Source organism: Onthophagus taurus, chromosome 1 (assembly GCF_036711975.1).
Source record: "Onthophagus taurus isolate NC chromosome 1, IU_Otau_3.0, whole genome shotgun sequence".
Taxonomy (NCBI): Eukaryota; Metazoa; Arthropoda; class Insecta; order Coleoptera; family Scarabaeidae; genus Onthophagus; species Onthophagus taurus.
This window is the reverse complement of record NC_091966.1, coordinates 13469018-13490672: the sequence shown is the minus strand read 5'-3', so window position 1 is coordinate 13490672 and position 21655 is coordinate 13469018. Positions and strand designations below refer to the sequence as shown.

Below are 21655 nucleotides of genomic sequence, written 5' to 3'. Positions count from 1 at the left end.
TGACAGTGTAAACAATTCTCTGAAACGATAGCTTTAAGGTAGATTGCTGAAAGAACATACACGCAGGCGCCTCACATACACTTTCAGTTTCAATAGGAATTTAATATATAATTCCTTCTTTGTTACATTTATGAATGTTTCTCTATAATTACGATTTTCATTGTAGTTTTTATTAAAAAAATCTAGCTATTGTGATGTTTTATTGAATTGTACAACATTTTTAAATTAAAACCGCATATAAATTTAATTATTTTTTGAATTGTACTGATAAATTTTGTAATAATTAATAAATACGGATTTGTTTGTTACATAAAGAATTCTCGTCATCAAAATATATAACACTTTTGTACTATTAGTTATATCTTAACTCACCAGTTGCAAATAGCCTTTGAATATATGGGATAGACAGAATTCCGACAGCCCCCAAATGTTAACTGCTTTCCAAATAATTAATATTAAAATAATATAATAGATTTACAAGCATCCTCAGTCAGTTTTCACAGGCTTTTTATTACACAGTTTTAGTAACCACTTACTGTTTTTAGTCTGGTTATCTTCCCAATGAACTAATTGGGAAAGTAAGCAGAGTCGATTATGCTCACTATGTTCAAGATTAAAACTTGGGCAAGTAGCTAGTGACTTTCACATCCCAGTACTAAGCTTAGCAAAATATTTAAAAAAGGCAAGGGGCTCTGGAATTGGAATTGTAAGAAGTCTATAAAATCCCCGGAGCAAAGCCTAATTAATCTTCTTGCTTATTTGTACTTAACCAACTGTTATATCATACCTAATTTTTTTTTATTTTACATGTAGGTATTTATACTTCAACACGAAATGGATTTAAATCAAAATCTAAAAAAGCATTAGATGCAGTGTATGCTTTGGTCTCTCAACAAAAGACGCTAGGAAATTTGCTTACAAGTATCCAGAAAAGAATCACATGTCAGACCTCATAGGTTTTCTTGTTTTATGAACAGAAACAAACCGAATTTCTTCGAACACCTAAGGCTACTAGCTTAGTTCGAGCCACTAGCTTCCACAGGACTGTCAGGACTCACACTCTTCCCAACCCAAACCGACCGATTCGGTATCTCTACAACTTTAACATGTATTTACATAAATTTCATGGCCTTAAAATCGCCACAAATTATCACACTGGCCAGGCGGGTTGACCAATGTATTTAGAAAGTACTAACGACATCACAGATTACTTCAAAGACAGATTACTTCCACAGGAACTTCCACAGGACTCACATTTTTCCCAACAACTCAACCCAACCCAACCCGACAAACTCTCTTTCTCTACAGCTTCAACATGAATTTACATGTTCTGTCCACTGTTGGACATAAACCTCCCCCGTAGATCTCATGGCCTTAAAATCACTACAAATTATCACACTGGCCAGGCGGATTGACGAATGTATTTAGAAAGTACTAACGACATCACAGATTACTTCACCATGGCAGAAAGTTTTCATCAACGGGAGCAGGACTATCTATTAAGGGAATGTGTTAATTGTGGACCATGGCATTTTTCGAAAAATTGACCTGTGTGGCCAAGACTATTTCAAAATTCGGATGGAAATTTATTGTGAATTGGTATGCGATATCAAAATTTTCTGTGTTCATAATTTAGAAGAAACTGATATGATGACAATGTTAGTTTTAGTTTTTGGAAATGATTATGAGACAATCGTATGTATGAATTTACTAAACCGGGACAGTTTTATTGCAGTTGTCTGACTGATGACCTTCTGAATTTAATTTTATCAGAGACAAACAAATATAGTGGGTACAAATACTCGTCATGGCCTGAACTTAACGAAACTGAACTACTAGAGTTTTTGGCAATCTGATTTCATATGGGAATTGAAAAGAGCCTCGTCTCAAGGACTACTGGTCACTTCATGTTGTACTTAGCAAACCATATTCTTCGAATTATATGAGTAGAAACAGTTTGTTCATATCTTAAACTGCTTTCACTTTGTCGACAGTGAAACAGTAGATCGCTAAACTATATAAAATCACTTTTGAGTGAAAACAATACATCAAAGGAAAGTGACTCAAATATGGTATTAAAAAATATAAATTGTGCTCTGAAGGAGGATGCTATAAACAGAAGGGTGGGCTATAAACACATTTATTGTATATGCCGGAAAAAGCCGTGTTAAAAGAGTATCAACCATGAAAATCGTTTTAGAACTAATAGAAGATTTTCTTAGAAGACTAGAAAAAAATAAAGTTAGACTACTCCAAGAATTTATTACTAAAAATTGACTCGAAAAGCAGTTATTGCGCGTCAAAATAACTCAGATGTCACAGTTTTAAAGTACAGAGATAAAGAGGGATGTAATGCATACTGATGCTATTTTACCTTTACAAAAATCAGATTATTTATGTATACTCCAAATTTGGGCTTACACCCCGTTTGTGAGGAAGACAACAAAATGGTATCCGCGCTTATTATTCTATTTCATCACTCAAACAACATTAATAACAAATTAAAAATTAGAAAATTGTAACCTGTAAAGAAATTATATACCTTCTTCACAGCGAAGTGCTTTCGCCCTCTTAGAACCCTCGAAAACTTCAAAGAGGCTCTAACAATACACATAAAATTAGATCAACACAGAATCTCCCACAATATCGAGGGCCTCCTAATCACCCTAAAAATCATAAAATGACTTTGTTTAGGTGAAGTAGCTGAGCAAGAGAATTCTTGGCCTACAAAGAGCTTTCACAAAGCTGGAATAAAATCGCAAAAATAGAAATTAGAGCGGAACTGACGAAACGGAGATTAAACTATTTCATGGGCAAAATAATAACACCGTGCTGCAAACTTTAACTTTTCTTTTGTGTAGAGTAGATCAGTTGAGTGTTTTTAGTTAATTCTGGGTTGCTGATTTCAAATATGACTTCCATTTTTTTGTAACACGTCGGTACAACGACGGTACAAATATGACACTACCTATAAAATTGAAAGAGTTATCCATGTTGCAAGATTAATAATCAAATAAAAACCATATAAAAACTTCTAACTTGCATTTATTTATATAAAGTCATACTAGTACTATCTTCTTAAAGATTTACTCGTTTATTTTTAACATTCCACACTTTTTAACGTCGCCATTCCTATTTCATCTTTTATCTTCATTTTGTTTATCCATCAGATAGCAAAATGCTTTATTTTCATTTGATTTCCAGTCTACACCTATTATAGCTTCATTGACTTTGTCGCTGATGGGGTAACCCGAAACTACTAGTTTTTACATGGTTTTTATTTTACTACCTATAAAAGGTAGATCTCTTCACCTTATATCAAGGTGCCAAATATCAAATCCATTGCATCTACAGTTGCATTATAAAATCCTATGTCCAGCAGCAGTGAGACACCTGAATAAAAAAAAACGTGACGTGTAACAGAAAAATTGAAGGCATATTTGAAATCAGTAACCCAAAATTAACTAAAAACACTCAACTCATCAACTGTACAAAAATCTCGCAGCAAAGTCAGTAAAAGTCGATAATTGGTAGAATATACAAAAATATACAAACGCGCCTCCAATTACAACAAGCGATTGAAGAGAAAACGAAAAATAAATATCTTATTGGAATATGAACATAGTCAACAGCATATTAACTGCTAGGTATACTATGCAATTTTAATTCTAATTAAGCGACTGTGATTGACTTTTCATTTCAAACAATTCATTCGAGACATAGTATACCATATCATTAGTAAAAAATACTTGAATATTCATCTCACCATAGTATTGTATGTATATATTAAAGAAGATGCAAATCCAAACACATCATTGTGACATAATTGTTACCTATCCAGTAACAAAAAATATGAATCATAATGATGCCAAACTTAGGTACTAAGGCTGTATTTACAGAAGACAATTAGCCGAATGTAATAATTTTCCTTTACAATGTTTAGTTCTACACAACATTACACTATAATCGTCGCATAAAGTATAGAGGATATAACTAATTAATTTCTGTATTTTGATCATTTCTTTTTATCTAGTTTTTTCTTGTTTGTCGTCGTTGTTTATTTAATTTAACGGACTCATATACGTTATTTTTAATTGAGCAATTAATTGCTTTTATCGCGACATTCAGTCGATTTTATCTTTTTATCTCTTGTATGCAAAATAAAGTATATGCTAATCCAGCGTAACAGCTTATACATACAGTGAAACATTTTAACAAATTTCATTGATAGACCATGTAAACCGGCCATGATATGTAACAATTGTATATTTTTTTGTTTTATATACAAAATGACATTTTTCTTAAAGAAATGTGTATAAATTCACGTTTCTGCTTAATAACTTTTCTACCCTCTCCAATTGTTGTTATGGTTATAGTGTCAACATAATCTTTGTAATTTTATAATATTTCTCAACGTGGTTATAAATACGATGATCACACTGAAAAATATTGCTTTTAATTAATGTCATTAAATTATCATACTGGAACGCAACCGATTGCAGTTGCGTCCAAGTAAATGTTTAATATGTTCGAAGAAATCCCAAGCTCCTCAGTAGAACATTACAGCTATGTGACATTAAACGAGTTTTTCTCTAAACAGCATATTTCAAACCTATGTACACGATAATATTTTCGTATATTATATAAACTCCATCAAAACAACATTTCAATAATAATCTGATTAAAATCAATCTAATTCACATTCCTTGCATATTCATCACCACAATTAAACTTATCGATTAGTCTGTGGACACCTGCACTTTAATTTAATTTGTATTATCAAATACCATATTTATCTTAATAACATCTAGCACGTTGTTGATAAATTGAGCGTGACAACTTCAGTTCAATAACTTTTGTGCCATATCGACGCTGCCAAGCCAAAACGGGATAAACAACATTTACTTAATTTGTCAAAAAACATAAGAAACTTTCATCACGTCGCGTCTTATCCAAATAGGCATTTGCATAAACTTTAAACCAATATTGTAGGGATTCGAGTTTGTTTGCTTTAACTGTTGAATGCTGATCCTGCAAATCCTGTTCAAGGGTGTAGCTAAGTAAAAAATTACCATTTTGGCGTTATGGCTTGACAGGATATATGTGGGCACAGATGTTGACTTATTGTTAGTCAACCACAGATTTCGAGAAGACCTGGTTCTTCACAAGTTCAATACACATCAGAGTGGACCTTCCAACTTCCACGGAGCAGGAGTTGTATAGAGAGCCGTCGCGGTATCTCAAACCGTCAGAGTACAGAGGAGATGCTCTACAATAAATTCAAAACACTCTATGTTATATTAAGTGCTACAACTACAACAAGTAGTCTTGTTGTAGTTGTCTTACACATGAACAATAATCATGATAATTTTAAAACAAACTAATTTTTCCACAAAAAAGATATATTTTATTGATATTTTAACAAATACAATTAATACACATTATGCTACGCTTAGGAAAACAGGGCTTTGGTTGCTGTGTCGCCACAAACATCAGCAGGTGTATCCCCATTTACATCGACAGCTTTGGAATTAGCTCCATAATCCAAAAGAAGCTTGATACAATTATCATGTCCACACGTTGCAGCATAATGCAACGGAGTTTGTCCCTCTGAATCAGTTAGATTTACGTCTGCCCCTAAAGACAACAACAACTGCAAGATATCCAAAGATCCTCGATCGGCCGCCCAATGTATTAAAGCCAATCCATCCTCATCTAGTTGTTGGAGCGCATCAGCAAGTTGTTCTTTACTGTACGCTTTCAAGATTTTATTTGTTGTCGTAATGTCGTCATCTTTGATATAATCGGTTAACGATTTTGAACTTTCAGGAATAACTTCTCTTGATAATGTTGAGACGGTTACCCAACTATCTTTTTTATCTTTTTTTGTTGTCGTGGAGGTGAAAGTAAAGTTTGCATCAAGTTTCTTGATGTTTTCTATGTACAAGGATTTGGCTTGATTTTGGGGCATATCACCCAGTTTGTGCCACGCCTCCCATTTATAACGCCCTTTGCTGTCAAACCAACCAGGTTTAGGGATGTTGCATCTTCCTTCATTTGCTTGTTTATAATACCCATATAATAAAACCAGGGTGTTATTGTCTAACTCAGAAACAATTGTTTGCAAATGAGACGCTGCTTGATTAAATTGTTGTGTTAGTTCATCGTCGCAGTCTAAAAGTTCCTCTATATCATTAAAACTATCTGACTTTGCCATTGTGATAAATCTATTTTAGTTTACTATTTAATATTTCTATAAATATCTATTAATTTCTTAAGGTGCATTCAATTACATTTGAATGTTAGAAGTAGTTGAGTCATGCACCTTTTGGAGTTTGAGTGTTCTACCTTCTAGTTCATGTTGTTTTGTATTGGTAGCTTTGTCAAACCCATCTCTATTACTGAACATAACAAATCCAAAATTTCTCGATAAACCCGTTTTTCTGTCGAAAATTACGTTCGCGAAAGCAACCGGACCAAATTTGCTAAAATAATTTTTCAATTCTATGTGCCCGACTGTCCACGGAATATTACCAACGTATAATTTAACGGCGCGACTTACAGAACCCATATTATTCACCTCGTAATTTCAAACAAATGAATACTGTGACCACCGCTAAGCTCGTGCAAGTCCAAACCAACACTCGAACCTAAATTGTTTATATTATGCACGAAGCACTTTAAATTCCACTTTGCCAACAAATGTTCAATACTCAAATCGGAACTACGCTCTTGATACGTAAACAAAAACTTCGATTCTGGGTTATGATCCAAAATATAAGAAACGGTAACCAAAATATCTTCAAAATTCGAAGGTTCGTAAAAACAATCAGACGCAAGAATTAAATCAATGGGACCGTGATCTTGTAAGTTATGCAAAAATAATCCCCAAGTAAGTCCGATTAGTTTAATATCACGATTTAACACTAAATTGTTCAGTTGGCAACTACGTTGAATGTGAGCTAACGATTTCGGTAAAGTGATCGATTCGCTTAGAGTTACTTTAGCACCGCACTTTGCTGCTACTATTCCAGGTAACGCTGTACCAGAGCCTAATTCCAAGACGTGCTTGTTAACGAGCTCTTGACGTTTTTCCCAGAGAAACCAAGCCAAAACTGGTGCACAACACCAAGTTAAAAAGGAGTAACTTGCTTGAACCAACTGAAACAAATAGAAACAATTATTATAATTATAAAAGATATCCTTATGTTAAAATATAAAAACATAATACATATTTTTATAGATCTAACTCGTGATTTCAGTCGAATATGCCAAATTTTGCAATCGAACGCTTATTGGGGTAAACCTAAAGGTTATATTACTAAAGTAAAACCTAAAACCCCTCGCGCACCAACGCTACGCGTCCTCGACGTCATTTCATTAGAAGTCACACGGCGACCGATGAAATAGAAGCTCCTACACTAATGCTACGCGACTACAACGACCTTGTAATAAAATGACTCGACACTCATTAGCCTTCAAAAAACGATTTGTAAAAATGATGTCATCAACTGATGACGATATTATTGTAGCATATAATTACTATTAGTGATGCAACGAGTCCGCAACTTTTGGTATCGAGTCGACTCGAGTCAGATTTGAAAAGTATCGAATGCTTGACTCAATTCTTGAGAATCGTTCCATTTTTGAAAATTGAGTCCGACTCGATTCCGATGCTTTAAAATTAAACTCAAAAAATAACTTTAAAAATAAACTTAAAATTAAACTCAAGTCCAAGAATCGATACGCTTTGATTTTTATCTGAAGCAATGGTGACATCGAAAGAGACTATTAGACGCAAATTGGCAGTTGCCAACCCAACCCCATTAGACAGAGCCAGCACTGTAGGTACCTGGGCGTTGACATCTCTAGCTGCAGAAATTTGCACCAAGAAGCTAGCGCACAAGTCAATAAAGGCTCCAGAGTATCTGGATATCTGAGAGACATCGTATGGGGGAATAAATACATGACCAAGGAGAGCAAAGTCCGCATCTGCAAAACGGTAGTGAAGCCGGCACTGACTTACGCGTCGGAAACTAGGGCGGATATGTCAAAAACCAAGAGCATGATAAGAGCCACTGAAATAAGAACGCTAAGGACTATTAAAGGACTAACCGTTAGAGATCAAACAAGAAGCTCGACAATATGGGAGGAACTGGGGGTGCCTGATGTGGTGCGATTTGTACGGGCGAGACGCAGTTCTTAAAGAGACTACGTGGACACGATGGACGACGAGTGTTGGGTAAAATGGCCCAAGAGTGAGAAGCCGACATCGAGAAGACTTATCGAAAAGGTGACAGGAATGCTGGCCTTCAGCATCCTTCATATCGATACAAATGACATCAGAAAAACTACTGACAACCGGTTGTTTATGGGTAGCGTAGCTTTGGTGTGCGAGGGGCCTAATACTTCTTTAATTTTACACTTTTGACAGACATCGTATTAACGGAATTAAAACATACAAAATGTTTTTTGAAAGTAATTAATAATACATTTTACATTACATGAGCCATTACATGCACAGATGTATACATTACTTACATTGTGCTAGCGTTTTGACTACTAAATCGAAATGGAGAAATGTAATATTAAATTGACTTCTCTCATTTGTACTTAATGTATGTGTGAAATATATAACATTGCTATTGTACTGGTGCACTAGCTATTAATATATTTAAGATAAAAGAAACTAATATGTTAATACATGCCCTCATGATCAAAAGCACTCTTTTCCCCAAGATTCCTTTATTAGTTAAAAATATCATTGACCTCAACTGCCTGGGACATCTAGACGTAAGGAACGTCCAAGAATGTTTTCGTACATCTACCAAAACATGATGTTGCTTGAAAAGGTGAAAATTAGAATAAGAAAAAAGAGATAAAGTAAGATTCTTGAAAACCGAAACCCTATCTTTATGGTTAAGCAATATGGCAACTAAGACCATAAAACGTTCGAGAAGAAACATTTAACAAAAAAAATACATGTTTTCTCATATGTCTGATAAGCATAAACAAATACAACTATACCTTATACCAAGTGTCCCGATAAGAATACATGTCTCGACATTGATAAGGCTAATCGCGCACTACGACTTTTTGTCGCAGTAACAGAAAAATCGTAATCACCATAAATTGAAACATACCGCGCAATGGGCACTTAACTAGTCGGATTTGTTTTCAATTCATAATTGATTTTGTGGAGTCCGTTTGTGTAATAGCCTTATTATTACGAATGAAAGCTAGAAAACCACAAAAAAATATTGGGTACATCCACTTGCATATCAAAGACCGCTCATTTTTGACAGTCGCGTTGCAGAAAAATAGAACCGGTTGGGTGCTATTTATTCATCTTTTCTGTCACTACGGTTTTTTGGTTGTAAGTGCGTGTGTTCTAATTCAAAACAATTGGATTTTTTGCTATAAATCGTGCGACATAAAGTCGTAGTGCGCGCTTAGCCTAAGGCTTAGAGATTTGGGAAAAAATCCTAATGAGCAAAATGAGCAAGCGAAATAGCTTGAAATTATTTTGAAGCTCGTAACCGACATAAAGAAACATAAAATTCTTTAAAAAATAGACTTCCTACTACAATAACGCGATTCGGATATTGCTCATCTTGATGTACGTTTTGGTCATAATGCGCTGAACAACTAACAAGCCGGAACCACATCTTCCTTCTACGTTTTCTAAAAGACGTTTTGCTAAAACTGTTCTCCGTTGAGTGTTGTCAAAAAAAAGAGGGTCTATAACCCTCTATAAGGGCTCTACCTGCCGCGTCCAATGTGGGTTTTGCTCGAACCAACAACGCATATTTACACCACCTACAGTATTGAAAGATGGACTTCATGCATCCATAATATTTATGAAAGAAAATTTGGATTTGCCTATATCATATTTAACAGCCAATGACAATAGTTCAGTCTGTTATTATAATCAGCGTCTGTTAAGGTCTGATGTAAAACAATGTGGCAAAGATGCATATTATTCTCTTGAAGAATCTTGTGAACAATTGTTTTCAAAATTCCCAATCAGCTCAATGTGGAATTACATTGCGCAGCATTGTTCTACGAATTCTTAGAGATGTTTTTAATACAGTCATTTCTACATCATCTACTTTTGATTGTAGATCACTAGTATTCTTCAACTAAAGTAAACTACTTCCTCTAGAAACAAAGTGCGATCTTGTATTCCTAGCAAATACATTCTGCACCAAAATATTTTGATTTATATTTATTATTATTAATTAACCAATACCTGGTTTATTTAGCTTATGAGTCTAGTTTGTGAACTTTAATTTAAAGCATTTCTGAGCTCCAAACCGTTTGAATATCTCAATACAATGAAGCTTGCATTGTTCAAGCCATTCTCTTTGGACAGCAGATCCCAAGACAGGAACCTCTGGCGTCTACTAATTATTCCGCCACTACAACATTAGAAGAAATCAAGTTCATACTTACAAGGATCAGGATGTTGACATTTAAAGTGACTATGTCACAAACTCCCACTAAATGCCATAATCCTGGACCAATAATGGATCATAATTCAATAAATTTTTAAATTAATTGTTTTAATATCAAAAATCTCTATTGTATTAAATCATTGCTTTTTACAATGTATGTTTCAAAAAATATATTTATTTAAAACATCTGCTAATAGATGGCGGTTGAACTAAATTGTCAAAATGTCAAATTTGGAGTTAAATCTGTCAAATTAAATTGAGTTATTAAGAAAAAGTTGCTTATTTTAGATTTTTAAAACATTTTAAATGGTATTTTATGCCTCCTAAACATTTTGTGAACATCATAGTAATCAACATTAATTATAATGTAACTCCACCATGGTTCCCACAACAAATATCATCCCATCTAATTTATAATATTGTGCTAACTCATGCAAACAATGAGGTGTTATAAATAAAAAGACTAACAAAACTAAATATAACATTTATACAAACCTAACCTAACATTTTCTAACCTAAACGGACTCCTATCCTTCTACATTAAACCAATATCTCTAATAAATCCCGCATATACAAAAATCTGCATGTTATTTACCATATATTTACCTATAACGCATTCAAAAGTTGTTAAAAGTAACACCGTACACTACATAAGATCGAATTAGCACATGGTTGATTACCTAATAATAAAAAAGCCGGATAAAAACGAAAATAACCACATTAAATACAATTTCTAGCTATATTATTTGTTTACCTCAGGAATTACGATTTCCAATTGTTCCTCAACCGGTTCGCCCCTTGAATTAGTTTTGGAGGTGAAGATAAATCGTCTTAGGTTCTCTTTTGGACCATCACTCATTTGGACATAATGGAACCGATCTGGAGATAAGGCTACGTGTGCGTTGCCGTCACACAGCGATGCAAACTGGTTATATTTTCACATTCTTAATGTGTAGAAGCAACCGAAATTAACGAAAACAATGCTTTTGTATCGAAATTTACATTGATTTCTTTTCGCAAATTATGAAAAAAGGTGCAAAAGTTTACAGCAAGTTTAGTGATGTTAGCCACTTTAAAAAAAATGGCTAAAAGTTACTAGATTTATATTTAAGAAGCGTTTAATGGTTATAATTAATTTGTGACTTGAACGTTTTTGCAAAAACGTTGATTATCGTGTGAGTTTGAACTTAGTTTTATTGAAATTAAAAAATAAATTATTGTTAAATTATGATAAACATTATTCGAAATTAGAAAAAGGTTGCCAAAGTAAGAATAATTAAATAACTAGTTTTAGTGTAAAGTGATTATAAATAATTGTTTTTAGCAACATTTGTGCAAATTAGTTAATTATAGTCAATAATAAATAATAGTAATTATAATTTTTAGTAATTTATTAATAAAATTATAATTCGTATAATTAAAAAATGTTATTTTATTGTTTATATCTCAACTTGACAACTTTTTCTTTTATTATTTACAACATATAGATAATCCTTTTTTACTTTTTGAAGAAAATTATTTAAAAACGGGAAATGTCCTTGGGGAGATTGCGGAAGGTTTATTATTATTTAAATCACGGTTGAAATGTCAATAAACTGACGTTTAAGTATTGACACGGTAGAGTGCAGGTTATTTTTGTCACATTTATTCCTAATTATAATAAGATTTCTAAATAATATGCACCTTGTAAATTGGAGTGAACGCACCAGCAACTATTTTAAGATCATTCAGTTCTAGAGTTAGCCCGTTAATTCCGAATTAAACTTTATGGATCGATTAATCTATTAAAAAAAGTACTGTTCTTTATTTGGTGTTGACCTAGTGTAGTTCTGCTCGGGCCGCATTTCTTAAATATAATCGTAAAAAATAAAGAAAAACCAACTCATTACGAATTATCGTTATGATAAATTTGTTATTGTTTGTGTTTATTGCTTATGAATAACCTCCTTTATTCTAAAGAAAAGAATGCCTGTTTATTGTGAACACCAATATGATGGAAAATGATGTTGATGGTCAGAATGAGTCGGAAATCGAACAGAATTTCTTTGGATGCGGTAGGATATTACGCAAACAGAAACTTGATAAGAAAATTTGTGCCAAAGATGAAAGAAATGCCTCCATTAAAAAGGTAAACAATAATAAAAATTGACATAACCTATAAAGTCTTTATTATTATTATTATTTTTATAGGTATCTCTTATATTACAAAAAGTTGAAGATGAACGAACGGTGGATGACTTGGAAACGTTGAAAGAACATTCAGATGCAGTTGAGGAAGTAAAATCAAGATGGAAACGACGTGATGCTGCTAAAAGACGATTGGAGGAGATTGAAGATACTCCTACAGATTTAGAGGTAAAATGCCAAGTCCTTGCCCAAGCCATTGCACAGTCCCAACATCTTGTTGTATATACCGGAGCTGGAATTAGTACAGCAGCAAAAATTCCTGATTATAGAGGAAGCAATGGAATATGGACTAGAATGCAACAAGGGAAAGATATTGGGTATGTACAATAAAACTAAATTAATTAAAAATTACAAAAAAATATTAAAATTTTTTTAATGTTACAACAATATACTGATTTTAGTGAACTTCTGTTATAATGAACTCTTTAGTGTGATCCATGGGGGTTCATTATAAGAGGATATCAATGTAAACTTTGTTGGAACTAAGATTTCTTCTTCCTCCTTGGCGTTACAGCTCAAATCGAGCCCTGGCCTCCTAAGTGTGCGCATGGAAGTAAGATTTATTGATATAAATTTATAAAAAAAATATTTGTTACTGATTTTGAAAACGTTAGTTTTTCTGTCTTCAACTAAGTATAATGTATAATGTACTAATTACATAAAACATAGAAAATTGAATCTATATTTACAAAAACATTCATGTTAAAAAACATTAAATAAGTAACAAGATAAAACCATGTTCACCAGTGTATCAAGACAATTTTGTCTGTTGCATTGGATTAAGTGATTTACAAGAACATCAGAAAAATAATTGTACAGAAAAGAACTAGTAAAATCTATTTCAGTGTCAGGATGGTTAGTTAGTGCTTCTAAGTAAGGTATGAAAAGTTGTTAGATGATGTGATACTAACTATGGCGGTATTAGATTCACCATTATGGAGATCAACAGTGAACCACATCCTCATGTGCAATCTGCTTTGAAATGCTAACACATCTGTGTATGAAACTATTGTTACTGAAATCAATCTTACCATAGAAAGGTTTAAAAATGTCTCCATATACAGGATTAACTTAAATAGCAGTGAAGGTTAAAAAGGATGTTTGGTCAGCTAAAAAGAACACAGTGTTGAAAAATTCATACCCATACAATAAGTGAAAAGTTATTATCTGCAGCAGAAGATATTATGAATTGAATTTTGATGCTGTTAAACAATTGGATGTTGTATCCCTGTCAAATGATACAGTTGAGTACAGAATAGAGAGAAAAAGAAATAGAGAGCACTATTTGTTGCAATTATCAATGCATGCTACTACAGATTTAAGAATTTGAATAACTTTTATGAGGAAAATGGCTTAGATTGAAAGAAATGTATTATATTTGGTACTGATGGCGCTGGAGCTATAACCAGAAAATATGGAGGTGTCTTCAGTAAACTCAAAGTAGTTACAGAATATTCTATTTTTATGTATCGTTTATTTCATTTATTTTCATATCCAGGTAGTAGGTATTGCAGATAACTTATGTTGCCTGGCCTTAACCAGTTCTAGATAGTAGGGACCACATTCAATTGTTACTTTATGCAGAGATGATTCACGTTTGAAAATGTGAAGTAGATTGTTTGAATTCAATTTTCAGATGCAAATGTTTCTGATGACAACTAATTTTGAATTGCGTAATCGATTGAACAATGTTATGGCTATATTTATTCTCCTTAATATCTTCAATTTAAGTTTGCAAGGAAAATCAATCAATTGGTATTGATAAATGCCATTTTGAAAGGAAACTTTTCATAATTTAGATATTTTCTGACTAAGCACAACATGAACATAGAAGATAATTTTATTAACAATATGAAACACCATTATCAAATTCTTGTTGATTCTTTTGTAGTTATTTTAAAGAAGATTATTTTCAGTTTTCTTGACAAGAAACCAATTTGTTTATAATAAATATCTAAACAATTCATCTATCAATGAAAATTAATCTTTAATGCAATTGTCTTGTGATGGAGACTTGAAGTCAGATTACCCAAGTAGAGTTAAGTGAATTATGGTTAAAGCTAAATAGTCAGTATCCAGTTTACCAAAAAAGTATTGACATTCCTAATTTCATTTGCTTATTTTTTTGTAAACGTGGATTTTCTGCAATAAAATTTGTTTCAAGTGCAGTATCATCTAATTAACAAAATCAAAGATATAAGTTTGAATGCCACTGTTCCATAAAATAACTGCAATTCTTTATGTTGACTAGTTCATCATTTTGCATATGTAAAGGATTTCATTGTGGGTGAGAATATCTGTGCTCTTGCTGCAACTGAAACATGGACACGTCCTGATTTTGATTTGAGTCATGTTCAAGTGGGTAATTTTATATGTGTCTTTACTTGATACAATGTAATGAGTTGTTTTTGTATAATCTTCCGTTTCTGTAATGATTATATCATATTGACATTATCTTTGAGAAATTCAGTTTGCCACCTCTACGATCTTTAAGAACGTCTTGTTTGTTCAACTTTCTACATAAAAAGTTAGATCTTTACTTATACCTAATGCTTTGGTGAAAAACTTCAGACAAACTCTAACAGGCCCTTTAGATTCCTTTGGATAGGAGATGTGCAGCATTCCTTCAAATTTTGTTTTGGTTTCACTGGTTCCACGATGATTTTGTATAGATGGCGTAAATGGTTAATATCAGTCAATGATATATTAGTGCAATCAAAGCTTTGCCATTGTCTAAGAGTAATGTCTGAAATACTGCAGTTTGATGGTGTTCGCAATCTCGGACTTAGCAGCAGCTGAATAAATCTGTAATAACAGCTAAGGATGTTATGTTATTTGTGAGTTTTCACACTATATTGCCCTATACCCTCGTGTCGACATGACGCTCAGGGAAGGTGGGCAAAGAGACGATGTTCCAGGAGAGTTTCGCGTCCCCAATGGAGTTTCTATGCCTAGTTGCAATAGAACTAGATTGCAGTTTATGCTAAGGCGATTGATAGGACATCGTTATATCCTTCGTCACGGAGATATTGAACCGTAGAAGTGTTTTGTGGGTAGAATGGGTTAATCAGAAGTGTCTATTGAGATGTTCACCAGTTCATAGCTCCGTCCAAGATAAATGTTCGTCTCGGGCCAAAAAACGGTTATATCGTCGTCCAGGTGTTGTTCCAATACGTTGCGGACAACGATGAGTGTCAATGGTTCGATTGTATTCGCTCTATTAACGCCTGAATGTTGTAGGCCTGGGATATGGTCTGGTGGGATATACGGATCTGTCCGTTATAATCTGAATTTCGAACGCCTATACGGTCGGACAGCTACAGATGGATCTTGATGATTGTCTCCAGTTGTTGGGTTTTAGCATTACCGAACAGCAACATTTTGGCATGGTCCAACAAATTTTTAAGAGATGGATTTTTGTCATCATCGTCATTGAATCTTCAACCCGTTCTGGGTCTTGGCCTTCTCTAGAGTTCTCCCCCAACTATCCCGGTTCAAGGCCATCCAGTTCAATCTCAATTCTTCTGGCGTCTCTTTCCCCTCCATCGGTCCATCTCTGTACGTACGTACACGTAACAATACTTATTGTTATTTATTTCAGATAAAGTTTTCAACATGTCTATTTCAAAATCAAGTGGAAGTAAGAGGAAACTCGTGGATGAGCATCGTATGTTTCTAGAAATGTGGGGAATAGAGTTTTTTTGCTGTGAAGTAAAAGACAAAATTATTTGCTTGATTTGTAACACTACAGTCGGTGTCAAAAAATCATTATAATATGAAACGTCAATATGATTGTCATAAAACTAAGTTTAGCCACTATGCAGGCATGATTAGAAACGAGGAGTTAAATGAGTTAAAATCATGGTTAATCAACAGCTTATGTTTACACGTCCAAAGCAAGAGAACGAAATTGCTGTTCAAGCGAACTACATACTATCGAAGTTGATCGCAAAACACTCAAAACCATTTGTTGAAGGTGAAATTATAAAAGAATGCCTTGTAAAGGCCGCAGAAAATGTAAGTCCCGGTAGCATGAAGGCTTTTCAAAATATATCCTTGTGCCGAAATACTGACTTACTGAGTTGGCTGCCTATATAAGTGACCAGTAAAAACAAAATCAGATTCTTTCATTGCATTTTCTATTGCCTGTGCCTCTCTATTTTTCTTTGTGCTGTTGATGAATATCAACGTTTATGAAGAATTACTGGAATTAGTACCATTGCATGATACAACAATTGGGAAGAATATTTTCAATGTTGATTATGGACTTCTACAAAAGTACAATTTAGGTTTGTCAAAACTGTGTTCCGTTGCAACAGACGGAGCTCCGTCCATGACTGGAGTACATAAAAATCATTAACAAAAATCAGAAAAATGGGCAATGACAAACCAGATTTTCATCGTGTTCATTGTATAATCCACTAAGAAGTTTTATGCTCAAAAGTGATCAAGTTGGAAAGCGTTTTAAAATCAGTGAAAAAAATGATACACTTCGTAAGTTTACGTGGCTTGAATCAGCGACAGTTTTCTGTGTTTTTACGTGATTTAGTAAGCGATGGCTTTCGTGTTCTATGGTTCTCGATCGGTTTTGGAAACTTAAAGCAGAAATACGCTCTTTCATTGAAGTGAAAGGGCAAGATGTCAGCTTATTAACCGACGTACTTTTCTTATCACACAACACTTGTCGGAATTATACACGAAATTGCAAGGACCACGTCAAGTTATAAAAGATATGCATAATCATGTGGTGAAAGCTTTCAAGTGTAAGATGTTGCTGTGGGAAAAACAGTTAGCAGTGGATAATCTGTCACATTTTCTGACTTGTAAAGCGTATCAGGAAAGTACAAGTGTCCCGATTTCAAATGTATACAAAGAAAATGGCAAGCCTTCTGGCAGAATTTGAAAAGCGTTTTCAGAATTTTTTCTTTATTTACTGGGCTTTTCACTATCGATATTGATAAAGTTCCCCATCACTTGCAAACGGAAGTGATTAAGATTCAGTGTAAAATAAATAAATAGTGTTGATACATTCGAATTTTATAAGTACTTGCCTGTTAAATACCAAAAAATGAGTAAATTTGAAAAGAAGTAAATGTTTGTACTTTTCTGTAATGTCCTTTTTACTCAAAAATTTAATAAATATACTTGTCCTATAATATTACTTTTTTTCGTTAAGATATTCAGCAGCTTTTAGCCCACCACTTTGAGTTTGACATGGCTGTAACTCATAGTAACATCTATTTCCTAAAAGCTTCCTTTGTACTTCCCCCCATGTTATTTTTATTGTTTGAGTGATCCCAAACATACAAAGTCCTCCACTTCCTCAAAGTTGTATTAGCCTATTGTTAGATTTTGACATTATTTATTGTGGGACCCATCTCTGTTGTCTGTTGAACCTCAACCTACCATTTACTTTTTTTTACAGAGTGGTTAATATTGGGAACCCAATATTTATTTATGGACATTTGTTTCGTCTGGATATACTATACGTTACTCAGAAAAAAAAATAAAACTGTAATATTACATGATTTATTATTTATGATATCTTGTTCGATAATTCTAACAAGTGCTTTTTCTTTGGCCTGTAAAACATCAATGGATTTTACGAATCCTTCGATGTGAGGCGCCGTGGCTTAGTTGGTTAAAGCGCCTGTCTAGTAAACAGGAGATCGTGAGTTCGAATCTCGCCGGTGCCTGATTTTTTTTTTCCTTCTAAATAAACTCATTTACACATCTTTCAAATATTTATTTAACACAATATTACGGTTCTTATTATTGCAATTTTAATTATTTATTTAAATACTATTACCAAACATATATTTTTCTTAATTATCTTTATGTATATTATGTATACAAACGGTATATCTTAATGATGATTGATTTGTATTACAATTTTTTTTGCAGAAATTATGATTTAAGCCTAGCAGAACCAACATACACTCACATGGCCCTTTCCCAACTTTATCGTAAAAAGATATTAAAATACGTAGTATCCCAAAACTGTGACGGTCTTCATTTAAGATCGGGATTACCAAAAACCGCCCTTTCCGAAGTTCACGGAAACATGTACATTGAAGTATGCAAGAATTGCAAACCAGTCCGTGAATATCTCCGTTTATTTGACGTTACTGAAAATACAGCTCGTTTCGCCCACAAAACAATGAGAAAATGTTACTCTTGTAATTCACCTTTATTAGATACGATCGTTCATTTTGGTGAAAGAGGCAATTTACAATATCCGGTAAATTGGTCTGGTGCGTGTAAAAACGCGGATAAAGCGACAACGATTGTTTGCCTTGGTTCTAGTTTGAAAGTTTTAAAAAAGTATCCTTGGTTATGGCAAATGGATAAACCGGCAAAGAAACGACCGAATTTGTATATAGTTAATTTACAATGGACACCAAAAGACGAGTGTGCAAACGTGAAAATACATGGTAAATGCGATTTGGTTATGAAAAGAGTTATGGAACTGTTGGGATTGGACGTACCTAAGTATGATAGAGATAAAGATCCGATTTTTCATCATTGTACTTCGTTATTTGAAGGTGAAGAACATACTCTAACGCAGAGCGTTTTAAAAAGATTATCAGTAAAAGAGGAAGTTTTAATCAAAGAAGAAATTAAAACGGAAACCGCCAGTGAACAAAAAATAGTGAAGGAGACGATCAAATACGATCTCAACGCCACGGCTACTTACAGTTTTACCAACTGTGATAATAATACGAGCAATACAACCATTCAAACTCCTATTATATCAACCTCCAGAAATCAGGTCAGTCTTCCAAATCCAATAAAAATAGAGAACAACACTAATGTACTACCTCCAAAATCATCGTTTACTATTGATAGTATATTAGATACAAATAGAACGTTTACGAACACCATAAATGATACTTTGGTTAGATATTATCAATTATCAAATTTATTAATGCAAAGACGTATTTTAGAGTGTCCAGATTTATTATATTATCCTTTGTATACGAACTTTTTGTATTCGGGTATACACAGTATTATAAATCCGTCGTTTTATCCGAATGTAAATCAGGTAAAAACTATCGCGACGCCCGAATGTAAGTTTTGTCATAAGAATTACGAATCGTTTAGTTGTTTGTTTTATACGAAATCAAATCCCGAGTTCCTTAATGTAAATTTTCGCGATAGTAAAATCGATGGTAGCAAAAAACCAAACGTTTGTGTATGTTGTGATTATTCGACGGAAGAGGAAGACGTTGAAAACTGCGATGACGTTATATCCGATAAGATTCAGAAATTGGAGGATCCTAATGGTAGTAAGACGGAGAAGAAAGTTCAAGCAGGATGGTTTGGAAAAGGCTACAAAAAAAACCGACGACTAAAAAAGAGATAATATTTTTTATCAGTATTAATGTCCTGTTGGTATTTTTTAATTATTTTTACTACTTTTTTTACACCATTTCTGTCCATGTTTTTGCTAATTTATGAACTGATGTGATGTGATTTTTTTTTAAATAAAATCCTATGTTAGAAATAATTACGTTTTATTTATTAATTTTTATATTTATTAGTATCTACCAAGTATAGCACTTATGTTAAGTGTTGTAAAGAAAAGATTTTAGCTTTCCCATTAATTTGAACCACATGACGGTTATCAATAAATTGACATGAAAATGATTTAGATAGGATGTTATCATAAATAAATTTATCATAACTAACCAAAACCAGTATTACAGCTTATGTTATAATAAAATCGAATTGTTACATATACTCTTGATAGTAAAAAATACAGTGTGTTCTCTTATAGGTGCACAATTTTATGTTGTATGTTGAATACAGCGGTGCATTTTTTTGTTAACATCCCAACATTCAATTATAACAGTTGTTTTATATTGATTTCATTGTTACACGTGATGATTTTTGCCTGGATATAAATTTAAACAATTTAATTCACGAAATAAACCTTGTTTTCACAGTTTCTGTGATGTATATAATACAACAATATGTATGATTTTTTGATCACTTCATTATTAAACATTATATTTTGTATATGGTAAGGCACCAGTAGCTCCTGAGAGTTATCTCAGAGTTACAAGTTATCAAATGTCATACTTTTGAATATAACTAATTTTATTCAAATATCAGATTAGAGTCTTGTCTTTATTATATCTTCCCCTTAGTTAGGTGAAACAGAAGATGGTAGTAACAGGTCTTAGACAGCGATAATGCAGTTTTGGATCAAAAATGACAGATTAAATCCACTCCTGCTGTTCTGTGAAGCATTTTTTGGACTGGCACATTTATCACCCCAGCAAGGTGGCACCAAACAATGAGGAATGCTATCAGTTCGTGTAGGTACACTTTTAGTTTTGAATACAACTTTCAGTCTGGTTTATGAACACATCATATATTACTGTATAGAGTGATAGTCGTGGCTTTCTCTATAGCTAGCTATTGTCTAAGAGTATAGTCTGAAAGACTGCAGTTTCTTCCAGACGAGTTGCGCGTCCCCAATGGAGTTTCTATGCCTAGTTGTAACAGAACTAGATTGCAATCTGATGCTAATACGATTGATAAGACATCGTTAAATCCTTCGTCACGCAGATATTGAATCGTAGAAGTGTTTTGTCTCGGGCCAAAAAGCGGTTAGATCGTCGTCCAGGTATTGTTCCAATACGTTGCGGACAAGGATATACAGGGTGTCAGATAAAAAACGCCCCAAGCTGTAACTCTGTCATTTACATTCCGATTTTCATGAACGAGGTATCAAATGAAATGGTTTGATGACTACTATGATTCATGCTACAAATAAATTTTTTCCAATGCCAGCTTCAATTTTAAGCGTTTATTAGCCTTTGTTTTTCAAATTGCTTCATATATTTTTCTTCATGTCATTAGTTAGAGATTGTTTTTCTGCATATAACAAAAGCATAACAAAAGTTAATATCGCTTGAAATTGAAGAAAAATTTGGCGTTGGAAAAAATTTATTTGTAGCATGAATCATAGTATTCATCAAACCATTTTATTTGATACCTCG

At 33.4% G+C, this 21655-nt stretch overlaps 4 protein-coding genes and 1 non-coding gene across 5 annotated transcripts; 2 read left to right on the top strand and 3 right to left on the bottom strand.

Annotated features, from left to right (window-relative positions):
- Positions 1 to 5384: 5384 nt before the first annotated feature.
- On the bottom strand, positions 5385 to 6217 carry LOC111422235 (acyl-CoA-binding domain-containing protein anorexia). Its single transcript, XM_023055436.2, has one exon. It carries the CDS (start codon positions 6215 to 6217, stop codon positions 5453 to 5455), a length of 765 nt encoding a protein of 254 aa, XP_022911204.1. The 3' UTR covers positions 5385 to 5452.
- Positions 6218 to 6289: 72 nt separating this feature from the next.
- Positions 6290 to 6571, bottom strand: LOC111422256 (uncharacterized). Its single transcript, XM_023055458.2, has one exon. It carries the CDS (start codon positions 6569 to 6571, stop codon positions 6290 to 6292), a length of 282 nt encoding a protein of 93 aa, XP_022911226.1.
- A 5-nt stretch (positions 6572 to 6576) lies between these two features.
- LOC111422246 (histone-arginine methyltransferase METTL23) lies at positions 6577 to 11523 on the bottom strand. Its single transcript, XM_023055446.2, has 2 exons — positions 11212 to 11523; positions 6577 to 7161 (listed from the first exon to the last, which is right to left on the bottom strand). Exons 1-2 carry the CDS (start codon positions 11314 to 11316, stop codon positions 6577 to 6579), a joined length of 690 nt encoding a protein of 229 aa, XP_022911214.1. The 5' UTR covers positions 11317 to 11523.
- Positions 11524 to 12054: 531 nt separating this feature from the next.
- On the top strand, positions 12055 to 20154 carry LOC111422265 (sirtuin 7). The gene is made up of 3 exons (XM_023055466.2): positions 12055 to 12585; positions 12648 to 12961; positions 18549 to 20154. Exons 1-3 carry the CDS (start codon positions 12448 to 12450, stop codon positions 20008 to 20010), a joined length of 1914 nt encoding a protein of 637 aa, XP_022911234.1. The 5' UTR covers positions 12055 to 12447; the 3' UTR covers positions 20011 to 20154.
- TRNAT-AGU (transfer RNA threonine (anticodon AGU)) lies at positions 18267 to 18340 on the top strand. The gene has a single exon. It is a non-coding gene; the product is annotated as a tRNA-Thr (tRNA).
- Positions 20155 to 21655: the final 1501 nt, after the last annotated feature.